Below are 20,157 nucleotides of genomic sequence, written 5' to 3' on the forward strand. Positions count from 1 at the left end.
CTCAGTGTAAGAATGCACTCAAATATGGGGATGGTTAGAATAGGGGCACTAAAGTTAAAGACACATCTGAATGCACCCCAAGTCCTGCAGATTATCAACGCTCCTCAAGTGCGTTATTTCATCCACAGTGTTGACCTTGCTGCTGGCTGTAATGTTGCCAACAAAGCATGCCCACGCTGTCTCAAACACCTTCACTGACTGTTTACTCTCCGTCCTGCCTCCAAATTCCACTCTTGATTCTCTCTGTGTGTCTCCAGCCTCAGGAAAGCCCAGGATATGCCACTGTAGAAGCTGATCCTGTATAATACAAGAACGCATCAGTGGGATATACACCAAGGGTGGCAAAAACTCTGTGTTCTGCTGCAGCTGAGCCTGGAGACCTGAAACCACATGAACAGGTCCAAACGAGGCCCCCGATTACCACTGCGTGTGTGTTTCTCCTTGACTTTCAATAAATTGCTTGCAATATTCTCCCTGTGTGTTTGCATTCTTTCAGAACTTCTTATAAGGTTCAGTCAGGACTCTGGATATCAAGTACCTGAATCTTCAAGGAAATTTTTGCAAATAAACAAATAGTTTAGTTTTCACTTACAAAATACTGCTTCCAAATGCTAACAATATTAACGACAACCCCATGGTGCAGACACAAAGTGCTCAAAATTGAAAGCTCGGAGTACTGATGGTCCTGCCACATTTCTCTCTTGACTTTTGACTCTGCCTTTAGGTAGATTCACAACTACCACCTTCAGCTTCAGGATTATACAGTTGTAATATCTTAACTTTCATATAGTCTCTGTTGCCTTAAAAAGTGTTGAAGTTTCAATAAGCAGGCCTGGATTATACCTCTACCTTCTAAGCCCTGAGTTGTTTACAGCTCCAGAGAGACAAATTTTACCAATATTAGAAAAGGTTAGTACAGAAGCCGAATGGGTAGGAAGTAAAGCAAGGCATCCCACGCTATGATGTGCACATTACCTGCAGCACCTGTGTTGTGGATGACAGGATGTATTTTGTATGCAGGAAACTGATCTTCACATACAGAAAGTGCGTGTGCCCGATGACACCAGTATGCTCTTCAATGTACCCTCAAGCGAATTGCCTGATAGCTTTGCTAGGCTTATTGCAGCCTGGAAGGGATCCCAAGGAAAGGGTTGCTACAGGATGCTAAGACTCAGACCCCAGAATACTGCACACTCCTTAAGGGAGCTATGTGTGATATCTTAGGAAAAGAGCAGTAGTGACCCTTTAGATTGCAGACTCCAGCAACACAGACAACGTGGGTCCGCAGCAGACATTCGATAAAGAAGGAGGCATGCTGGGAGAATAAAATACCCCATTGCTCTTTAACAATTAGCACATGTACTCATTCATAGGTGATTTTTAAACATAAAGCAAAGAAAACCAGCCCACAAATTACAATCCCAGAGAACCTAGACAACAATGAGGACCCTAAAAGAGACATACATGGATCTAATCTACATGGGTAGTAGAAAAAGACAAGATCTCCTGAGTAAATTGGGAGCATGGGGGACCTTGGGAGAGGGTTGAAAGGGAGGGAAGAAGCAGGGAGGGGAGCAGAGAAAAATATAGAACTCAATAAAAATAAATAAAAAAAGAAGAAGAAAAGATGCTAGAAGCATCTCACTTGGTAGTTGCCATAACAATCTATGTTGGGCCATGACAGATACCAACTGCACCAAATGAATTGATGGAGAAAGTGTAACTCTAGCCAGTACAGCTCTTTTTGCCTCAAATATCACAGCATATTGACTAGTGGTTGCAAACACAATATGCAGTTACCAAAGTCCCACAAGACATTTCTGTCTTACATAAGTCACTTGTGTCCTGGGCAAAATAAAATTAGTGTTTAATAAAATGTGTGTCATCCTTTTGAAATGTAATTATCTAAGGACATATGTGCTCTGTCTTCAGGTACAGATAGCATAACTCCAGTAAGAGTCAATCAGTAAACACGTTGCCTGCATATGGATAATAGTTTCTTATCAGGGGTATGCTTTGCCAACCTTTCCCAACATGTTCTAACTGACCATTTCACTCCCATACTCATTCCCTCTCCCATGTAGAAGCTGTGCAGTCTGGCACAATCTCGCTTGATCACCTTTGCTTTGTTCCTAGTAAATTTGGTGTCCTGTAAGAAATCACTGTCCAGATACAGCTCTGAATTTTTATCTAGCAGTTTTTTTGCTTTCAGGTCTTATGTCTATGTCTTTAATCCATTTTATAGAAGGTCAAGATCCAATTGAGCATCAGATCATTGGGTAGTATTCTTAATTCTTAATTGTCACTCATAATTTTATAGAGGTTGAAAGAATAAACATTCCTCTTTCTTGGACCTATACTTCACCTAGAATCACAAGAGCTCATTTCATCCATAGTTTGAAAATGTCAATGTGGTCAGCCCATGTGCTGTAACAGAACCAACCCTAACAAGTCTTGATAACAAACACTTGCAAGATCCAGGTCTGACCCCAGAGTGGACAGCTTCAGAGGACGCCAGAATCCATCTTCAGAGAGGTAGAGGCATTGCGTCCTTGAAGTTAAAGCATGAGAGTGCTGCTTCTTTTTTTCAATTTTAACATTAAAAAGTAAACACTCGTTCAAGGGGAAGTACGAAATCCAAGTAACAGGAAACAATAGCAGAGTCCTCATCCGCACCAGCTGAGACCTAAGGCAGTCACCAGACACACAGGTGGAGGCGTTTGTCATGGAAGCCGTGAGAGCAAGAACATCAGGAGAACCTTAAGGACAGATCTGTTTCCTTATCACTGCAGACCCTGTCCAACTGCAGGACTTATCTTAGACCCTTCTCTTCACATACTCCCCCCACCACATTTGGTTCTTGTTATTCTTCATCCGCTAGGAAATCCACGGTCATGAGGACGCTCACTCTACTTATGGTCTTCTTCCTATTGGCCATCCAGATCCAGGCAGAACCTCACCAAAGAAGAGCTGAGGCAGTTCTAGACCAGGTGCAGCTGGGAGAGGATGACCAGGATACATCCATATTGGAGGGAATGAAAGTACTGCTCTTCAAGATACAAATAAATGATATCAGCATGTTAGGGATTGGAGCAGAGAAGAAGTATGGAGATGAATTCTGATATCAGGTTAGCCAGGGAGCTTAATTACTTCTTTATTTTTCTCTTTCAACAGCAAAAGCTGACTAAATCAAATTCTTTGTGCAATTTTTTTCAAGATATATTTGCGACTATCACTGGGTTAGTGCATAGATAGATTAGTAGCTGCTTTTCTTTCTAGATCTAAATGACTAGAGTTCATCATAGGGAGAATATTTTATTGTGTCCAGTATATTTTAGTATCTGGAAGTATGTGCGTAGGTATTTAGGTGATGGAAGGATGTACTAAAATGTGTTATGATAGAAGCATAAAAATAAAAACAAACAAAATTAAGACTAGTTGTTACTGGCCTTTAGTTTTGTGCAAGTTCAATATTTGACATGTATATTTATTCATACTGGTTGTGATTTCTCAGGCTGTTGCCAGTAATGATGAATATGGGGAACCCATTTCACCTAGCACATGTCTTACCCAGGATCTCTTCCATCCTGCTGACTCGGGCATTGAGTGTTTTCTGTGATCTCTGTATCCCCAGATGTGAGGTCAGTCTTGACCTGCTTTGCAAAAAAAGGGGCTGTGGTTTTTGAGAATGCCTCATTGGGGCCTGCAGGTGCCATAGCATCATCGACGGACTCAGCTGTGACTGATCACTACGGACAAAAAGAATAGGTTGGTCCATATGAGATGAGAACCTGAAGGATACTATTTGTCCCATGCTGTGTCTTTGAGTTTCTTCCTCCTTTATATCTAAATAAAGCCCTTGTAGCCTGTTCTGTGTGTGTGTGTGTGTGTGTGTGTGTGTGTGTGTGTGTGTGTGTATATGTGTGCTTGTGGCTATCTGCTGTCTTCAAGAAAGGCTCTGAGAATCAAGTACCAGATTGCTATAAGGAAATTCCTGACTGCAGTTTGTAGGAACATCAATGTTATCACACAGGCTTCTGATGAGTAATAAGAATGTTCAATGTGTTTGTAATCATTCTCACCTCTTAACTCTGCCTCATTTAGATGAAAACCACATTCAAAGCCATTGGCAATGGGGGAGGCAGGAAACATCATGATTATCTTCAAGTGTCCATAGTCCCAATGACCTGACTTCTCAAAGACGCCAGCATCCTCATTCTGAATGTTAGGATTTGACTAAACAGGCCGAGATCTGTCCATAAAACCCTAGATTTGTATCAGCTCCACAGACACAATTTTAAGTAGCATTAAGAAAGGTTAGCACTTGCTACTATCCACAGCCCCTGAGAGGTGAGGTAATTAGGAGCTCATGGATTTCCCTGGGAGGGGGAATTAAAGAGATCTCCTGGGTAAACTGGGAGTGAGTAGGAATGGGAGCACACATGAGGCATCAGGGGCAGGAGAGAAGGAGAAAATATTGAGATAGATATCTTGATCGGAAGGGGGCATTTTTGGGACCGGGTAGAAACGTGGTGCAAGGGAAATACCCACATCTACAAGGATGGGCCTAGCTGACTCATAGCAATAGGAGATAGGTGGTCTGAACTGGTTATCTGTGTAATCAGATTGGTGACGACCCTAATGGTAATCAGAGAGCCTTCATGCAGTAGCTGATCAGAGCTGATGAAGAACTAATGTGTTAATGTTGAGTTCGGCAGACTTATGTTTGACGCCTACTGCTCTGAGAGGCCTCTAAAGACTTTCTGGGAAAACAAGAGCCTTTAGGACAGCTGTGCCACCTGCTGGCCATTGCCATACCATCCGTCCTCTTCTCTGTGGGAGCTGGTCCTCCTTCACCAGAAGAGTGTGGATCCTTGGTCAGTGTCTCATGTAAAAAGACATTTCAATATGGAAGCACCCTGGAGCAGCTGAGCATAGACAGGCAGACCTGGGATTCAATAGACTGCATGTCAGTGCACACTTCTAGATGAATGGCTATTGAACTGGCTTAGCTGTGGGTGTACGGGTGGGGCTGAAGAGTCAAGCACACATCAGAGATAAGACCTCAGATCAGAAACAAGTCATCCTAGAGGCTCCTCTTCAACCTGGTAACTTATGAAGGAAAAGGGAGTTGAGTTGCTTATCTTGTTTGTATTTGGTCACTAAAAGTTGGATCACAGAAAACGGGATTCTTCAAAAGGTTAGATTTTAGGGTCTGCATATGTGTAAGGGGAAGGCTTGGAAATGTGGATGGGAACCACACAAAGCTCCCTTGTTCCCATGAACCCTTTGATGATCCTCTGATCTGGGATTTCTGCTTACACAACATGTTGCATCTATTTGATGGCTGACAATGGTTATTTGATGAGCAATGAAAAAATAATGATAAACTTTACTGATCTCCAGCAGCTTAAATATTTATCAGTTGTCATGTTATTGCTCTCTGTTGCAACCTATTGTTTTTAGGACAGGCCAGAAACATTTTAATCCTCAAAATACATCCCACAGTTCCATTAATATATATCCATGCAATTTAAAGGTACTCATCCAAGAATGGCTAAAGGGTCCCTAAATATCTTGACTCTGCAGCAATGTCAGCGATGGCCTTTGAGGATAGCTTCTATACCCAGTGGAGAAGCTCCAGTCCTGACTCCTCGTGACCCAGGTATCTAGTGTTTTCTCAAAACAAGTCTCTTTCAAGCACAACCGAGGTCAGGCCTGGTGGCACAGGCTGTGACTCCAGCACCAGGGTGAAGCAGGCAGGAAGACAGCGATGCCCATGCCAGACTGGGCTGTCTGGTAAGACCCTGTCTCACATGAGCAAACATGCCCACCGCAGGGGCTGTGATCACTCTACTGACTTTCCTGAACGTGTCCTTCACAGCTAAACACACGGATTCTGATGAGGAACACGTGTTTCCTTTGTTCACTGCTAATCGTAAGACATGAGCACTCGCCCGTCTTCTCTGGGCTTCAATATTCAGGTGTCAACTCACTGACTCTGGCTCACTATGTGTTGAATTTAATATTTGGCATGAGGGAGAATTCTACTGCATTTTTTTTTTACTGATTTTGACTCTAGTTGCTCTGACAACTTTTGATTAATGCAGCTTCCCCAGGCCACACTTAAATGACAGTTGTGTGCTACAATCTGCAACCTTATACAGTTATTACAGTTCATCTTTTCATGAGGTCAACTCACCAGAGTCAGGGACTCTGTTTTGAAGGATTAGGCCAGGAAGCAAAGCATGCTAGCATTATTGTTTTATGAATAAAGTGACTGTTTTTTGCTGTAATATTTTTTGCTATATCTGACTCCCTTTCTATTACAAATTTGGGATTTATATTAAACAATTCAGCACTATTTGAGTTCTGTGTGAAGACGGTCACACAGTCAAAAAACCTGCTTCCCACTACTAGGTCTTTGCTGCTTTTTCCTATGTAAACGTAGAGTTCTGCCTTTTTCCAATTATCTTTTTTTGACAGACATTTGGTCAGCATTTAGGTTTCAGCCAAAAGCATTTCATTTGAGACATTCCTAGATATCCAAAAACATAAGATTACTACATGCTCAAAGCTGTTAATTCATAGCAGCTCACATAGATTTAAAAAAACAAGCACGCATTGGTCTTATCTCACTTAAAGATAAGAAAAATGATGACCTAAAACTAACCTTGTTTAAAAGATTTCTAACTCCTCGCCGCACCTTCACCCCAATTTACTGATGACTTTAGTCCAGGAGACATACTGCTTGTGCCTTACTCTCAGGAAAAAATAATTAACCATCGACTCTACACAGAGGAAGACAAACCTTCACTGGTGTCTCTGATAAGCAACAAACTTACCATCTTGCTTACAACCTCCGTTAATTAACTTTCCTGGGATTTAACTTTCTCATTGAATGTTAATTGAATTAAAAGTAAATTGAAAATTCAAACGCTGGAGGCCATTGCATTTAAGAGATGCTCTACCTCTAAAGACTTGGTTCTAAGATTTTCCTCCAACATACAAAGCTTAAGTTATAGACAGACATAAATAATTTCTGAATCAAAATAGGTCAGGGTTGCTAAATAGATCACATTTTACTATAGGGGATAATTTTGAATCTGAGGCTGGGATGATAATATATTCAATGTGTGCATGGAGGGCCAGGAGTACCCAGAAGTGAAGGCTGTTGAATAAAGTCTTGTGTATTGACTTCTGTTGACAGAGTTGTAAATACAGCTGGATCTAAGGAAGTCACGTGTCACAGCCATTTGATTCAACACAAAACTTCTCAATATTCTTTGCCATCCATGTCTGACCCAGCACTCAGTGCCTCATGTTCTCTGTTCACTAGGTCGAGGAACCAGAGCTGCTCCTGTCGAACCCGCTGTGCTCGTTCTGAACGTGTAAAAGGCACCTGTTCATGAACACCTAGAACATTCCTTCTCTGCTGCCGCTGAGCATCAGGGGCAGAGCTAAAACAAGGATACCATACTCTTTAAGAACCAGGAACCAAATATTAATGTCCTTGTACTTGTTCTTGATTTTCTTTATTTGAAATAAATTCACTGCAACCAGTTCTCTGTGTTAGTCTTCTTGGGTACCTGCTACTAGACTCAATAAGAGTTTTTTGGGAAATCAGTACTAGAATATTTAATGACATCCCTTTAAACAAAATCCTGCCAATCAATGCTAGAAATTCAGGATATAACACAAGTTTGAGAAGTAAAGTGTTGGGGAAATTTAAGAGCACTTCTAATAATTGTGTGTGTGTGTGTGTGTGTGTGAGAGAGAGAGAGAGAGAGAGAGAGAGAGAGTGAGAGAGAGAGAGAGAGATATTGTGAGTGTATGTGTTTGTGTTTCTTGTCTCCAAACTCTACCTTCCCTTACATTTTTGTCATTCACAAAGTCAGCCCACCACATTTAAGCAGTCGTAGCTTCTCATTTCTCAGGAACACCACCAAGTATTTCCCTAAAAGGATATCTTTTTTTTAAAACAAAGACCCCCATGAAAACATCTGTCTTTCAAAACTTGAGATTATATTTGGTCCATTTAAGACAGCATGAGCAATCATACTGTTAAAGATCCTCAAAAAGAAGGCAAACAAAAAATATAACACAAATAAATCTCTACATAAATGTGTGCATATAGGTTTGATGAATTTTTCTCTGTTGAGCTCACAATTCTTGCTCTAAGAGTCAAAAACCATCTAACAAAAACTCCAACACCAGGCATGGAAAGCCCTCTTTTGAGTTGGTGATCATTGTTGTCCAAGAGACTACTAAAACAGCGCCATCTACTGCTAAGTTCCAAGTTCCTTGGTTGCCCTCTAGAGGTGGAAGTGTTACTGAAGACACCCTATGCTTCAGACTCATGGTTCAGAAGTACCTGATCTAGATAGAACTGACCTGAAAGTCTCCTTCTTGGGACCAGCTTTCATGGTGCCTTCTGGTACCATGTAAACTTCTAGAGGAGGGAAACATCCAACAGTCCTACCCAGCTAGAATATCTATGAACCACAACAACAACCCTCAGGGTACTGCAGTGGCATGCATACCTTTGCAATAACCAACAGCTCTGTAATTAATTACACTTGAGGACTTCTCAACAAGACAGAAATAACGTCTGGTACTAGAAACCTAGTCAATTATCCAGGGATAGAGAAGCCATGGATCTTAGAGGAAAACCTATAACGAGTATTTTACTAAGCCAGTACAATCCCTAACTGCACATTAAATTTCTGTCTTTATACCCACAGATATTTGTAGGCCTTACCCCTCATCAAGGAAAGAACTTTTGCAACCAAGGGAGACTATTATAGAAAACCACAACTAATAAAAATGTCGAGTTCAGTCCCAATGGATACATCTATAAAACAACTGCCTCACCTAAGGCTCAAGTGCAGAAAGACTGGAAGAGACAGATGATCAGGAAGTTTGCTATATATATATTGTGTCTCCAAAGAATGTCAGAAGTTACACCATTACAGTCTCTTCAAAATGAGTTCCTAAGCATGAGATGAACAATAACAATAGATATGCTGAAGTGGATGGGGGAAAGACCAGGAGGCCTCAGTCCTGCACAAAAACTACAGGTAACTAAAAATACATAGTGGTAGAAATAGTCTTCACCAGGAGAGCACACCAATTACTTATCCAGTACTGAATGATCATCACTGAAAACATCATGCAAGTCACACACTCACAGAAAAAGGTATATTTATGTATTTATGAATAAATATGCATGAACATATGTGTATGTGATAACAATTAACAAAAATGGAGGCCATAAATTTGATAGAGAGAATGAAGGGTAATATTGGAATGTTTGGAGGGAGAAAAGGAAGGAAAGCATGATGTAATTGTATTTTAATCTCGAAAAAATAAAAGAAAGACATTTGAAGTGATTATTTAAGAGATGATAGTTGTGTGAATTGTGCTGGTTGTAGTGACCCATTCACAGTGTATACATGTACCAAGTCATCACATTGTATACATTGCATATCATTTTTATTAATTGTATGTCAAAAAAGCTGGGGGAAAAACAAATTAAGGAGTATGTTATATGATACGTGCATTGATATTTTTCCATGTAAAGTAAAAAATGTTCAACATAAGATATATCAAAATCAATTTGGCATTGAATAACCTAGGTGCTGATTAAATGTATAAATATTCAATTAGCAAAAATATGACATGACAATAAAGGAGAATGAAATGGATCATTAATAACAGTATAAAGAATATGACAAAAGTCAAAAGACTTCCTACCCTAAGGTATAAATATCATAGGCTATATTTATATGATATGTATTGTATATGTATATATGTATGCATACTTCATAAGCAACATCCTCTAAAACTCAGTTTCACATAGGTACAATTTGTTTTCAACAGCCTTGTGTGAGAAAGAAGCAGCGTAGGAATGTGCTATTTCTGAAGAGGTAACGGCTTATTTTGTTCCCGTATGTTCTTCTATCTGCACTTCCCCGACTGCATACTTTCTGGTAATGAATTAAGCAAATTTTATAAACATGGTGTAATGACTATGTAGGATCTTTGCATATAGTAGCTCTTAAGAGAAGCTCAGCACAAGACGTTCTGTGGGTCTCCCACCTCCCCTGGTGAAAATTCATGTTGTAGACTGGATCCTGCTCTAGCTTCACTCTGACCAAATCTGTCCCTCGTCTCTTCTTGAGCTCAATTCACCAGGACCATCTTACTCTCACCATAATGGTCCCAAGGAAGGGATTCACAAAGAATCTTCTTTCATGAAAGTGATAATACCCCATAATCACTCTAAGAACTGACTGCAATCCATAGATGTTCAGATCTGGTTCAGGGTTCATACTTTCTGAGAACAGCAGCCTCCAACTTCAGAACACAACCTCCACCCCCTGTTCTATGAGCTTACTAGCTTGGAAAATGTCTGCTTCTTTTCTTCCCTGACCATAGAAAGGTAAATACTCAAGCAGATGGGGAACAGAAGAAAATAGCAAGGCCCTTTCATCATTATCAGCTGGTAGGGAGGGCTATCACTGAGCACACAGACCAACATCATGACGGCAGATGTGAGAACAGAGGAACATCAAAGGGATCTTGAGGGCCACAGTCTCTGTCCTCTCTAACTACAGGGCCTGTCTCGGAACCTTCTCATGGCAGCCCTATAAATGCAGGCGGGCTCCTCATTCCCTACACACTGGTATCCTGCTCCCTCTTCCTCCAGGTGACTCTCAGTCATGAAGACATTTGCCCTCCTCTCTCTCCTTGCCCTGCTGGCCTTCCAGGCCTGGGCTGATCCTCTCCCAGAAGCAGATGAGGAGAGTGAAACTGACGAGCAGCCAGGGGTAGAGGACCAGGATGTGTCCATCTCCTTTGGCGACCCAGAAGGCTCTGCTCTTCAAGATGGAGGTGAGTGCTGGTGCCCAGTATGATAGTGAGTTGGAGTCTCTTGAGAGGGTTCAAGATGTGCCCTGGAATCCTGTCCACTGCTGTGTGATTCAGGTCGGGTTCTCTGTTGGTCTTCTAGGATCTTCACTGTCTTATTTTCAGAAGTAAAAGTGAGTCAAAAGAGTGTAACTCATTTTCTTTCTTTTATTTTTTTTATATAAACTTTATTTGTGGAATTGTTTTAAAAGTATAGAACATATTGAGTAGCATGTTGTCTATCCAATTGATAACTTTGTTATTTAAAGAAAAATCTGCTTTTCTTAAAAGAAAAGATTTAGGAACCAAATGCCAGTGTATGAATGTGTTGGGTTAGGAAGACATTAAAAGTTGAAGGCCTGAAAAATGGGTGTTGAGTCATGCATGTGATCAACACTTGCTAAATGTATTTTTTCCCAGTGTTTGGAGTTGATCATAGTGCTGGGTGTGATGTCACCAATACAAACAGACCTGCTCTGTACCGTGTATCATGCATCTTCATAGTGTTGTACACTATTGCACACTGCTGGCTACCGTATTTAATGCCTGGTGTTCTTTGTTTCCTCAGCCTCAAGAAAGTTCCCATTTTGCGCCTGTAGAAAGCTATGCAGACCACGTGAACGTGTCCGTGCAAACTGCAAAGGCAATAAACTACTCTGCTGCAGATGAGACGAGAGACAAGATCACCACGTGCTCTGAGACCTCATGATCTGTCATTGCCCTTGTACTCAGCCCCAATTGTTTTCTTCTCAAATAAAATTTCTTGCATACAAACAACCTGGTTTTATGTTTCTTTGATGCTTTCTATGTTATTTAGCCAGGACACTTCCAAGCTATGTAGCTTCTCTGAGAAGTTAATTTCCTATTTCCTTGCCTCCCATTGCACTTTCAGTTCAACAAATGGACGACCATCCATTTCCATTGTTATCGTAAGTATTTTCTATCCATTCTCCTAGAATTAGAAGGCCTGGAAGATATGCCTACATAGTTTTCAGTGTTGTTTTTGAAAATTGAAGTTGTTCCCTCCCTAATGTCTAATAAATACTTTATGTTTTTAATACACAGCTTATTTGTCATTTGAGACCTTTTAATTCTCCTTAAAGGGAATTTCTTGCTCAGCCTCTCTGTGAGTAGCAGGGACTGAGTGTCTGCGAGGGGGTAAAGAAATTGGTCTCAAGTAAGTGCATCAGTCAACTGTAGGCTCAGAGGTAATGGCTTGTTGGACAAGGATGGGCTTTTGAACTTCCACTGCATATGCAGTACTGAACCATGAAATGGGTCACAGTTTTGAGAGCTGTTTTTTCTTACAACTCTTGGCATCAGAGCCTTTGATGGACAATTGTTCCTGTCCTTGTTTGTGACATAGACCAGTGTGGAAAATGAATAGAACTCCATCCATCCATACACCATTTCCTAGACAGACCATGTCCATTTACTAAATAATGGTCGTATATGTAAATTATGACTTGCGATGCCTGGTAGTTAGCTTGTCTTCAATATTTATAGATAAAAGAGTAAGGCTTCTCATTGTACCAAAGGTAGGGATGTGGAAAGCACAAACCTATATGAGGTGATCAGTGAACTGTTGGGTTCTGGGCACAGAACACAAATGTTCCCAACATTGAGAATAGCTAGTTCTGTAACATGCTGAACTATTAATAGAGAATTTAGGGTAGTCGTTAAATACAGGGGCTATGCGACAGCCACGTTACTTAATCTTCAGTGACTTCCAGTGAGAGGTGTAAACTCTCCAACTTGCTGTCAAGACTCAGATATGAAACTGCTTAATGAAATCCTTTCCTTGGCAGGGTCACAACAGACCTATACATAGTAAGCCTTCACTCTGGACACACACTTAGCTTTTGCTCTCTAGTTCTTTAGGTAACTCTCACCGACTTCACTGCCATTCCCCTGATAGTCCCTTGGGGCCCAGAACGAACCTCTCTGAGAAAACCTGAGGAATCTCTATGCCAGGAACATCTTGGCTGGAGAACCATGACATAATCAAGGAGCAGGTGAATGGCCAAAACCGTATAGAACAGATAGGGATACTAGAGAGTAGGATCTAGATACAGACTGCATAAATAGTTCTGTAAAGGTTATATCTATATATCAATATCACCTACACATATATCTATAAATCTGTATCATCTATGTTTATATAGCTATATTATCTATGCCTATATCTGTATATCTTTGTATTTCTTTAGCTTATTTTACCTTATCCATATGTTCAAGCATGAGAACCAAATAAGTATACGAGAGTTTTCTTCTGCCATAAACTTCTGATAAGTTTGAAATTTGCTAAGTATAAGTTAGAAAAAGTAAGCTATGAGTAATTAATATTATATTTGAGTATCAAGTTTTATAACACAGTCTATTTCTCTCTACTTAAGAGAAAATATTATAAAAATTGGAAATGTGTGAGTATGAATAAGTATACGGGCTGGGAGGCTCCAGAAACATACAAGGAAAGGCAGTAAGAAAACCTCTCACATTCTGGAAGGAACAACAGCTCTTATGGATATCGATTCCTACCATCAGAGTTGTTCAAGAAGTTGTTCAAGAAGAATGGAATGTAAAAACACAATATAAGTCATTCATATGAGTGTGGTGGTCTTTTGGGTATGCAAATTTAGTAAGGGCTACTGAGGCCAACTCTGTAAAGATCAGAAAGATCGTGAGGGATATGTCTGAAATATAAGATGTGCTTTTTGACCGATAAATTTAAGTCTATAAAGGTATTGAGAAGGTTGGTCCCATTAGGCAATATGACATATATATGTTTAAATATATGCATGTAAATAGTATTCTTTCCCCTTTGCTAGTTATTGTACATAGCTGTAATAAAGACATTTTAATAATTGAACAGTATTTATCATCATGTAAATATGAGCTAGCACTAATAACACTGGGACGCCATATGCTGACTGAAATTAGTAGAATGTACTGTATCATTTGGCATACACATAGTGAGGAGAAATGAGTAAAAACACTGTTCAGAACAGTGTTCATATATGATCTGCAGTGGCTTCATAACATAGAAGCCCTTCTTGGGATGGGGAAGAAGCACACCAACCTCTCTACATTTTGAATGTTGTTTCTTGGTAAGTTCACATTTTCTAAACGTTTAAAAAAAAATGCCAAATCTGAGACACGAGCCACAGCACATCATTTGATGACTCCCAAAACGTGAAGAGATTTTTTTTTTATCATAACACTTTCCCTTTAAAATACGCTTAGGAATTTCACCAGAATATAGAGCAATATACTGAGTAGACACTTACAGAAAAAAATGACTTAGGTATAAGGATAAAATTTTGTTTGTCTATGTGAACTTCAACTCAGTGTAAGAATGCACTCAAATATGGGGATGGTTAGAATAGGGGCACTAAAGTTAAAGACACATCTGAATGTACCCCAAGTCCTGCAGATTATCAACGCTCCTCAAGTGCGTTATTTCATCCACAGTGTTGACCATGCTGCTGGCTGTAATGTTGCCAACAAAGCATGCCCACGCTGTCTCAAACACCTTCACTGACTGTTTATTCTCCGTTCTGCCTCCAAATTCCACTCTTGATTCTCTCTGTGTGTCTCCAGCCTCAGGAAAGCCCAGGATATGCCACTGTAGAACCTGATCCTGTATAATACAAGAGCGCATCAGTGGGATATACACCAAGGGTGGCAAAAACTCTGTGTTCTGCTGCAGCTGAGCCTGGAGACCTGAAACCACATGAACAGGTCCAAACGAGGCCCCCGATTACCACTGCATGTGTGTTTCTCCTTGACTTCCAATAAATTGCTTGCAATATTCTCCCTGTGTGTTTGCATTCTTTCAGAACTTCTTATAAGGTTCAGTCAGGACTCTGGATATCAAGTACCTGAATCTTCAAGGAAATTTTTGCAAATAAACAAATAGTTTAGTTTTCACTTACAAAATACTGCTTCCAAATACTAACAATATTAACGACAACCCCATGGTGCAGACACAAAGTGCTCAAAATTGAAAGCTCGGAGTACTGATGGTCCTGCCACATTTCTCTCTTGACTTTTGACTCTGCCTTTAGGTAGATTCACAGCTACCACCTTCAGCTTCAGGATTATACAGTTGTAATATCTTAACTTTCATATAGTCTCTGTTGCCTTAAAAAGTGTTGAAGTTTCAATAAGCAGGCCTGGATTATACCTCTACCTTCTAAGCCCTGAGTTGTTTACAGCTCCAGAGAGACAAATTTTACCAATATTAGAAAAGGTTAGTACAGAAGCCGAATGGGTAGGAAGTAAAGCAAGGCATCCCACACTATGATGTGCACATTATCTGCAGCACCTGTGTTGTGGATGACAGGATGTATTTTGTATGCAGGAAACTGATCTTCACATACAGAAAGTGCATTGCCCAATGACACTAGTATACTCTTCAATGTACCCTCAAGTGAATTGCCTGATAGCTTTGCTGGCTTATTGCAGCCTGGAAGTGATCACAAGGAAAGGGTTGCTACAGGATGCTAAGACTCAGACCCCAGAATACTGAACACTCCTTAAGGGAGCTATGTGTGATATCTTAGGAAGAGAGCGATGGTAACCCCTTAGATTGCAGACCCCAGCAACACATACAACGTGGGTCCGCAACAGACATTTGATAAAGAAGGAGGCATGCTGGGAGAATAGAATATCCCACCACTCTTTAAGAAGAAAGGATGCTAGAAGCATCTCACTTGATAGTTGTCATAACAATCTGTGTTGGGCCATGACAGATACCAACTGCACCAAATGAATTGATGGAGAAAGTGTAATTCTAGCCAGTACAGCTCTTTTTGCCCCAAATATCACAGCATATTGACTAGTGGTTGCAAACACAATATGCAGTTACCAAAGTCCCACAAGACATTTCTGTCTTACATAAGTCACTTGTGTCCTGGGCAAAATAAAATTAGTGTTTAATAAAATGTGTGTCATCCTTTTGAAATGTAATTATCTAAGGACATATGTGCTCTGTCTTCAGGTACAGATAGCATAACTCCAGTAAGAGTCAATCAGCAAACACGTTGCCTGCATATGGATAATAGTTTCTTATCAGGTGCATGCTTTGTCAACCTTTCCCAAGATGTTATAACTGGCCATTTCACTCCCATACTCATTCCCTCTCCCATGTAGAAGCTGTGCAGTCTGGCACAATCTCGCTTGATCACCTTTGCTTTGTTCCTAGTAAATTTGGTGTCCTGTAAGAAATCACTATCCAGATACAGCTCTGAATTTTTATCTAGCAGTTTTTTTTTGCTTTCAGGTCTTATGTCTATGTCTTTAATCCATTTTATCGAAGGTCAAGATCCAACTGAGCATCAGATCATTGGGTAGTATTCTTAATTCTTAATTGTCACTCATAATTTTATAGAGGTTGAAAGAATAAACATTCCTCTTTCTTGGACCTATACTTCACCTAGAATCACAAGAGCTCATTTCATCCATAGTTTGAAAATGTCAATGTGGTCAGCCCATGTGCTGTAACAGAACCAACCCTAACAAGTCTTGATAACAAACACTTGCAAGATCCAGGTCTGACCCCAGAGTGGACAGCTTCAGAGGACGCCGGAATCCATCTTCAGAGAGGTAGAGGCATTGCGTCCTTGAAGTTAAAGCATGAGAGTGCTGCTTCTTTCTTTCAATTTTAACATTAAAAAGTAAACACTCGTTCAAGGGGAAGTACGAAATCCAAGTAACAGGAAACAATAGCAGAGTCCTCATCCGCACCAGCTGAGACCTAAGGCAGTCACCAGACACACAGGTGGAGGCGTTTGTCATGGAAGCCGTGAGAGCAAGAACATCAGGAGAACCTTAAGGACAGATCTGTTTCCTTATCACTGCAGACCCTGTCCAACTGCAGGACTTATCTTAGACCCTTCTCTTCACATACTCCCCCCACCACATTTGGTTCTTGTTATTCTTCATCCACTAGGAAATCCACGGTCATGAGGACGCTCACTCTACTCATGGTCTTCTTCCTATTGGCCATCCAGATCCAGGCAGAACCTCACCAAAGAAGAGCTGAGGCAGTTCTAGACCAGGTGCAGCTGGGAGAGGATGACCAGGATACATCCATATTGGAGGGAATGAAAGTACTGCTCTTCAAGATACAAATAAATGATGTCAGCATGTTAGGGATTGGAGCAGAGAAGAAGTATGGAGATGAATTCTGATATCAGGTTAGCCAGGGAGCTTAATTACTTCTTTATTTTTCTCTTTCAACAGCAAAAGCTGACTAAATCAAATTCTTTGTGCAATTTTTTTCAAGATATATTTGCGACTATCACTGGGTTAGTACATAGATAGATTAGTAGCTGCTTTTCTTTCTAGACCTAAATGGCTAGAGTTCATCATAGGGAGAATATTTTATTGTGTCCAGTATATTTTAGTATCTGGAAGTATGTGCGTAGGTATTTAGGTGATGGAAGGATGTACTAAAATGTGTTATGATAGAAGCATAAAAATAAAAACAAACAAAATTAAGACTAGTTGTTACTGGCCTTTAGTTTTGTGCAAGTTCAATATTTGACATGTATATTTATTCATACTGGTTGTGATTTCTCAGGCTGTTGCCAGTAATGATGAATATGGGGAACCCACTTCACCTAGCACATGTCTTACCCAGGATCTCTTCCATCCTGCTGACTCGGGCATTGAGTGTTTTCTGTGATCTCTGTATCCCCAGATGTGAGGTCAGTCTTGACCTGCTTTGCAAAAAAAAGGGGCTGTGGTTTTTGAGAATGCCTCATTGGGGCCTGCAGGTGCCATAGCATCATCGACGGACTCAGCTGTGACTGATCACTACGGACAAAAAGAATAGGTTGGTCCATATGAGATGAGAACCTGAAGGATACTATTTGTCCCATGCTGTGTCTTTGAGTTTCTTCCTCCTTTATATCTAAATAAAGCCCTTGTAGCCTGTTCTGTGTGTGTGTGTGTGTGTGTGTGTGTGTGTGTGCATGTGTGTGCTTGTGGCTATCTGTTGTCTTCAAGAAAGGCTCTGAGAATCAAGTACCAGATTGCTATAAGGAAATTCCTGACTGCAGTTTGTAGGAACATCAGTGTTATCACACAGGCTTCTGATGAGTAATAAGAACGTTCAATGTGTTTGTAATCATTTTCACCTCTTAACTCTGCCTCATTTAGATGAAAACCACATTCAAAGCCATTGGCAATGGGGGAGGCAGGAAACATCATGATTATCTTCAAGTGTCCATAGTCCCAATGACCTGACTTCTCAAAGACGCCAGCATCCTCATTCTGAATGTTAGGATTTGACTAAACAGGCCGAGATCTGTCCATAAAACCCTAGATTTGTATCAGCTCCACAGACACAATTTTAAGTAGCATTAAGAAAGGTTAGCACTTGCTACTATCCACAGCCCCTGAGAGGTGAGGTAATTAGGAACTCATGGTTTTCCCTGGGAGGGGGAATTAAAGAGATCTCCTGGGTAAACTGGGAGTGAGTAGGAATGGGAGCACACATGAGGCATCAGGGGCAGGAGAGAAGGAGAAAATATTGAGATAGATATCTTGATGGGAAGGGGGCATTTTTGGGACCGGGTAGAAACGTGGTGCAAGGGAAATACCCACATCTACAAGGATGGGCCTAGCTGACTCGTAGCAATAGGGGATAGGTGGTCTGAACTGGTTGTCTGTGTAATCAGATTGGTGACGACCCTAATGGTAATCAGAGAGCCTTCATGCAGTAGCTGATCAGAGCTGATGAAGAACTAATGTGTTAATGTTGAGTTCGGCAGACTTATGTTTGACGCCTACTGCTCTGAGAGGCCTCTAAAGACTTTCTGGGAAAACAAGAGCCTTTAGGACAGCTGTGCCACCTGCTGGCCATTGCCATACTATCCATCCTCTTCTCTGTGGGAGCTGGTCCTCCTTCACTAGAAGAGTGTGGATCCTTGGTCCGTGTCTCATGTAGAAAGACATTTCAATATGGAAGCACCCTGGAGCAGCTGAGCGTAGACAGACAGACCTGGGATTCAATAGACTGCATGTCAGTGCACACTTCTAGATGAATGGCTATTGAACTGGCTTAGCTGTGGGTGTACGGGTGGGGCTGAAGAGTCAAGCACACATCAGAGATAAGACCTCAGATCAGAAACAAGTCATCCTAGAGGCTCCTCTTCAACCTGGTAACTTATGAAGGAAAAGGGAGTTGAGTTGCTTATCTTGTTTGTATTTGGTCACTAAAAGTTGGATCACAGAAAACGGGATTCTTCAAAAGGTTAGATTTTAGGGTCTGCATATGTGTAAGGGGAAGGCTTGGAAATGTGGATGGGAACCACACAAAGCTCCCTTGTTCCCATGAACCCTTTGATGATCCTCTGATCTGGGATTTCTGCTTACACAACATGTTGCATCTATTTGATGGCTGACAATGGTTATTTGATGAGCAATGAAAAAATAATGATAAACTTTACTGATCTCCAGCAGCTTAAATATTTATCAGTTGTCATGTTATTGCTCTCTGTTGCAGCCTATCGCTTTTAGGACAAGCCAGAAACATTTTAATCCTCAAAATACATCCCACAGTTCCATTAATATATATCCATGCAATTTAAAGGTACTCATCCAAGAATGGCTAAAGGGTCCCTAAATATCTTGACTCTGCAGCAATGTCAGCGATGGCCTTTGAGGATAGCTTCTATACCCAGTGGAGAAGCTCCAGTCCTGACTCCTCGTGACCCAGGTATCTAGTGTTTTCTCAAAACAAGTCTCTTTCAAGCACAACCGAGGTCAGGCCTGGTGGCACAGGCTGTGACTCCAGCACCAGGGTGAAGCAGGCAGGAAGACAGCGATGCCCATGCCAGACCGGGCTGTCTAGTAAGACCCTGTCTCACATGAGCAAACATGCCCACCGCAGGGGCTGTGATCACTCTACTGACTTTCCTGAACGTGTCCTTCACAGCTAAACACACGGATTCTGATGAGGAACACGTGTTTCCTTTGTTCACTGCTAATCGTAAGACATGAGCACTCGCCCGTCTTCTCTGGGCTTCAATATTCAGGTGTCAGCTCACTGACTCTGGTTCACTATGTGTTGAATTTAATATTTGGCATGAGGGAGAATTCTACTGATTTTTTTTTTACTGATTTTGACTCTAGTTGCTCTGACAACTTTTGATTAATGCAGCTTCCCCAGGCCGCACTTAAATGACAGTTGTGTGCTACAATCTGCAACCTTATACAGTTATTACAGTTCATCTT

General features: G+C 41.0%; 1 protein-coding gene across 1 annotated transcript; it reads left to right on the forward strand.

The window, feature by feature from the left end:
* Positions 1-10,664: 10,664 nt before the first annotated feature.
* LOC146890549 (alpha-defensin 20-like) lies at positions 10,665-11,688 on the forward strand. Its single transcript, XM_087900703.1, has 2 exons — positions 10,665-10,896; positions 11,480-11,688. The coding sequence occupies exons 1-2, from the start codon at positions 10,725-10,727 to the stop codon at positions 11,578-11,580; spliced, it is 273 nt and encodes a 90-aa protein (XP_087756829.1). The 5' UTR covers positions 10,665-10,724; the 3' UTR covers positions 11,581-11,688.
* Positions 11,689-20,157: the final 8,469 nt, after the last annotated feature.

Source organism: Myodes glareolus, chromosome 23 (genome assembly GCF_982192425.1).
Source record: "Myodes glareolus chromosome 23, mMyoGla1.1, whole genome shotgun sequence".
In the NCBI taxonomy this organism is placed as follows: Eukaryota; Metazoa; Chordata; class Mammalia; order Rodentia; family Cricetidae; genus Myodes; species Myodes glareolus.